Source organism: Acyrthosiphon pisum, chromosome X (assembly GCF_005508785.2).
Source record: "Acyrthosiphon pisum isolate AL4f chromosome X, pea_aphid_22Mar2018_4r6ur, whole genome shotgun sequence".
NCBI classification, from domain to species: Eukaryota; Metazoa; Arthropoda; class Insecta; order Hemiptera; family Aphididae; genus Acyrthosiphon; species Acyrthosiphon pisum.
Genome location: NC_042493.1, coordinates 103,118,209 through 103,123,362, shown reverse-complemented (window position 1 = coordinate 103,123,362; position 5,154 = coordinate 103,118,209). Strand labels below are relative to the sequence as shown.

At 29.5% G+C, this 5,154-nt stretch overlaps 1 protein-coding gene across 1 annotated transcript; it reads right to left on the bottom strand.

Annotated features, from left to right (window-relative positions):
* Nucleotides 1-1,978: 1,978 nt before the first annotated feature.
* LOC100568733 (protein transport protein Sec61 subunit gamma-like) lies at nucleotides 1,979-2,640 on the bottom strand. Its single transcript, XM_003245978.4, has 3 exons — nucleotides 2,503-2,640; nucleotides 2,315-2,428; nucleotides 1,979-2,085 (listed from the first exon to the last, which is right to left on the bottom strand). The coding sequence occupies exons 2-3, from the start codon at nucleotides 2,406-2,408 to the stop codon at nucleotides 1,979-1,981; spliced, it is 201 nt and encodes a 66-aa protein (XP_003246026.1). The 5' UTR covers nucleotides 2,409-2,428; nucleotides 2,503-2,640.
* Nucleotides 2,641-5,154: the final 2,514 nt, after the last annotated feature.

Below are 5,154 nucleotides of genomic sequence, written 5' to 3'. Positions count from 1 at the left end.
CGCATTATTATAACATAAGAGTTAAAATCACCAACTGTCGCCCATACTGCTGAGTTTGTAAAATAAATAAATAACATACCTATTTTCTTGTTTGAATAAACAATCTCTTTATTGTTCAAATCCTCATAAATTGGCTTTCTGAAGAAAGACAACTAATAACAACATTGGTGTTCACAGTAAACAAAATGTAAAGGACAGGGTTATGATTTAGAGTGGATAATAAATGCAATTTATTGCTATTTTATGCTATTGGGCATGTATGAAGAATAAAAGAAAATTTGTTTTCACTACTTACTAACTGTTCGTTTAAATCCAGATGCAATTGAAAACACATTTTCAGTTTTTCAGGAAAAGGGTGGGTTAATAACAATCAATCTACAAGGACTTTTAGATCAACTATCAAAATTATGACAAAAATGCAACAGATGAAAACTTTAATAGCTTCAAACTGCGAGGCCGATAACTACCATAATATCTTAGCAGTTTGATTCATATACAAATTTATGGGAAAATAATGACAATAGTGATGATTTATAGATAGTTGTTCGTCTTTATCTTTTTCATTTGATGATGACGAATCTATTAAAATGCCTATGGTATCTCTTTCTAAGTGCTATGATTGATATTTTAGTGGATATTTGGGTAAAAATGCATTGAAAATTTCAACTGTAAAAAATGTCAACAATTTATGCAAACAACTACACCGGTTGATTTTAGGGAGAAAGATTATTTAATTTTTTTTAAAGCATATGGATCTAAACCAGGTCACTTTGGCTTGAATGTATGTACAGATAATTTTACAAATTATATTTCACAATGTCAAAAATTGTTTTAAAAAACCTTATAAACTACAAATTGGATTAAGTGTTAAAAAATCAATAACTAAAAATATATAGCCTAACTTTGATGTGTACATGGAATGTACACTTCATTTAGAATTTGTTACAATGTATCCTATTCAATGTAAAATGACTAAAAGATTTTAACTGGAAATCTAGAAATATGAAAATTCAAACCTTATCAAAGTTAAAAATATTAAAAAACGTTTGATCCAATTTAGTTTAGTAATTTTTAATTGTATTATATTATACTATAATTTATAACTGTCAATTTGGGTCATATTTACTTCTATAGAATTAATTATAACGCAATTTATTATAAGCAACTTCTACAGTTCAATGTTTAATTTAAAAATAAATCAATTTTATTGAAATTAGTGTGAACACAAGACTTAGGAATTTGACAATTAATTTAATAGTACCCACAACTGCCATAACGGAACTTGTTATTTCATCTCAAAAATACTTGCTTTTAATTACTAATTAATAATAATGAATTTTATATTATGATTATTAATTATAAATAACCTATGTTTTGAATTGTTTAAGTTAATTATAAGTAGAATGTCTAAAATCAATGTGTAAGGTTACAAGACATAATAATTTAAATTAATGCGCAATGATTAATTGTCTTGAATTTGATTCACTTTGTCATTCAATTTGTCTTGAATATATAAAGGTAAGCTTAAAACTATATGATATAATATTATAATAAAGTTAATTTCCTTAAAATTGGAATTTAAATAATAAAAATTAAAAATTAAAATAAAAATGATTACTAATTACAGCAATACATTTACTCAAAACAATGTTTCACAATCAAACCACACAATTTAGGTGTATAGGACCATAATTTGTACAAATTATATTATGCTATACGATTTTAGATTATTTCTTAATTCAAATTTCCAAGAATTAACAGTGAGCTGACAATGATTGTCTATTTTTGTATTTTATTTTGATTATAATAATTTAATTTTCATTACACGCTCTCTATTGAGATATTACACTACTAATAAACTAGTTTCCATAATGCCAATTGACGCGAGCTACCTATGTATATTTAATCAATGTAGAGCTTTTTTTTAAACTTTATATTAACAATAACTTTAAACGATTATTTAAAGTAAAAGCAATACTTACACAATAATGTTGTTGATTGGAATGTGAATAAGTTTGACAGAGAAACCAATGAAACCCATAATGAAAAAACCAATGGCCGTGGCTACTGCAATTTTTTGAAACTCTGTAAAGCAAAATCAAATTACGCAAATGAAAAAGTCCAATATTAAAAGGACGCATCTAATGTTTCAATCTTACAAACGGACGACATAGTACATTTTTGTTCACTTGTTTCAATACTGTGCTGTTATACTGTGTGTAATTTTATAACTATTGAATGAAAATTGTCCATATCATAAGTGTGTAAGACGTAAACCACAGGGTAGCTTAAATGTAATAAAAATTGCGTCTACCATTCCGGCAGGGTTTTGTGCATCTTTTAACCAGTCTAATCGAGTCTTTGGCAAACTGGTGTCCAGGTTCCAACACTTTCCTTACTTGATCCATATTTTTTTCTGCGCTGTTCTCTGTGGATGAAATAAAACCTCGGTTAGTGTGCACTGAATACTCGACGACGATAATATACTAGAGTTTAGTATACTTAGGCTGATGAGTATGATGAGTGACAGTTGAAGTCGAACTGTTGAAGGGTGTTCGAGAAGTGAAATGCGATCGAAATGTTGGTCGTTCGCGTTACTCGTTGTAACTTGTGGCTACTAATTATTATTTAATAGAGTGAGTAAGCAGTAATAATAATCACAAATATTAACTAGTGACTCGTTTCAATTGTTGTTATCAATAATGGCATGCGTAAACGTTAACATAAGATCGACGCAACCGGTAGGTACACCAGGAGAGTTTAAATACAGGACTGCACCGCTCATGGTTCACATGCGCATTACGCAAATGCGCTATCGTGCACATACCATTTAGTCACTGATAAGAGCCAATAGCCCAGTCATTTTAGACCGAAAATCGACAAAGTTCAGAACTAATTCCACGAAAGCTGGATTTTGAATTTTTTTTAGTTTATACCTCACTTATGAACATACTTAAAGTCCTGAAACCTATCCCTTGTGCGTAGCCCTCCACCCCTCTTTAAAGGGTGGCGCGCACCTTTCACTGTTTTCACTTCACTCGTTAGCTTTTTAAGTTACAATAAAAATACTAATTTAATAGACTAATTTTACTTTAGCATAAATTCACTTTACCTAACCAGCACATTTTTGGAATTTTTATTTTCGAAATATACCTACGTATTTAAACGAGTTAAGAACGATGGTGCAAAAAAAAAAAATTGTGGAAAACATTATTTTGGAATATATAGCCATCCAAAGTTTACAATTTTAGGTTTAATATACAGGCGCGCAACACTACTTAATGTCGCGCGGAGGACCTTGAGCTTAAACTATAATATACTTAATACGTGACTTTAACAGATTCGCCATAACACCTTGTTTAATTCCGAGGCCTACTCAAGGTGGATTTACACAGCAAATCGCGGAACATTTTCGATTTTTTTGTCTGAGCGCAACGCAGCGAGTGGCAACGTTAGCAGATTATGTGCTTTTTAACAACTTGTTTTAATTCCGAGGACTGCCTAAGTTTGTTTTTCACAACAAATCTAGGCATATTTTCGATTTTTTTGTTAAAAAACGTAACAAAAATTTGTTATAGCGCAGCGCGTGGCAGTCAACTAGCGTTGCGGACATGCGCATAAACGTAAAATCGCAAACTTTGGATGGCTATAACTTCCAAAGTAATGGTTTCCGCAAATTTATTTTGGCACCATCGTTCTTAAAACCAAATTAAAATAATTTCAAAACACATATGGACTAGTGCCATTCTTTAGATATTTTATACGAACTATAAAACATTATGTTTTATTAACAATTTATTATCGGTGTTTGTCAGCATGCACGATTTCTAAAAAAGCATTGAACCACTTGCAATCGATTTCTATAGCACTATTACTCTATACGGTATACAGAGCGCACTGCAAAAATATTAGTAATTAGGTATAAAGCTAGAAGATACTACAATATTATATTCTGCGCGTTATGAATTGCGTTATAAAATACATTTTCATGTTTTTCTTGTTTATTTTTGAAACTCAAACTTCCTCATCGCAAATAATATTGTGCTATGTAGGCACTACCTACATGATATGAATATATGCACAAAACTAAACAAATACGTCTTTATTATAATTTATAAACGATAATACTTATATAGATATGCGTAAATTACTATTTAAATGAAAACTGAATTGCTTGCACGCTTACCACTTTTTGTTTATTTAAATCTCTCATATGACCTGTACAATTGGACTAAACAAAATGTACAGTAAATTAGTGAATCAAGTATTTAAATATAGAGTATACACTTATTTTACACTAATAATATTAAGTATAACACTGTAATAAATAGAAAAAAATTTAATATAATAACCATCACATGCTAAATGATGTAACGTTTTTTATGTATTGATTTCATACACCTAATAGGTACCTACAATTTGGTATTATAATTGATGAAATCTCCCAAACCTCGTTAATTTTAATCCGATTAAATACACACGGAGTGCCGTACCAATATGAATAATTTAGGATAATATATTACATAATATAAAGGATTTTTAAAATATCAAATTTTGCTTTGATTTAATTATTCTTATCGATTGTATAATAATATAATATTTATAGTGCAACTAGAGTAGGTACGTAAAGTCATAGAAAAATTAATGCACATTGTCAACTATCATGGCCATTAGTTATTGTTGCGGTCTGCGGGTTGATATTCTATACCATCGGTTTGCATTACGTGTATGTGTGGCAATCAGTGGCGTATTTAGGAATTTGTCATGGGGAGGGTCCAGATAATTTTTAGAAAACAGAACTGCGGGGGGAAATCAAAAAATGATCTCCTTAAAGTACCATCTTGATCCAATTTGCTAAAAAAAATAAACACCATTGTAAAACCACTAGCTTCATTGCTCCGCTCAGAATCTAATATAGTTATGTTATAACATAACTTTTATAAAAATATTTCCTAAAATACATTACTTCATTCATAGTTGATCTTAGACTCTGCAGACAATGTACAAAACTACAAAATATTTGAATTAACAAATGAATTTCGTATTTTCAACCATTTTCGGTACCAAACTAATAAAAAAAAATACGATATTAATTAAAAATGTTGATAACTGAAGTTTCGAAATTTTTTTACAAAATCCTTCGTATCGTATGAT

What these genes read in the sequence shown, in the direction of transcription:
- LOC100568733 (XM_003245978.4), bottom strand. Translation starts at nt 2,408, where the DNA reads ATGGATCAAGTAAGGAAAGTGTTGGAACCTGGACACCAGTTTGCCAAA. An exon ending in CACAAAACCCTGCCGGAATG is followed by an intron (nt 2,086 to 2,314) that starts GTAGACGCAATT and finishes TTTGCTTTACAG; the next exon opens with AGTTTCAAAAAATTGCAGTA.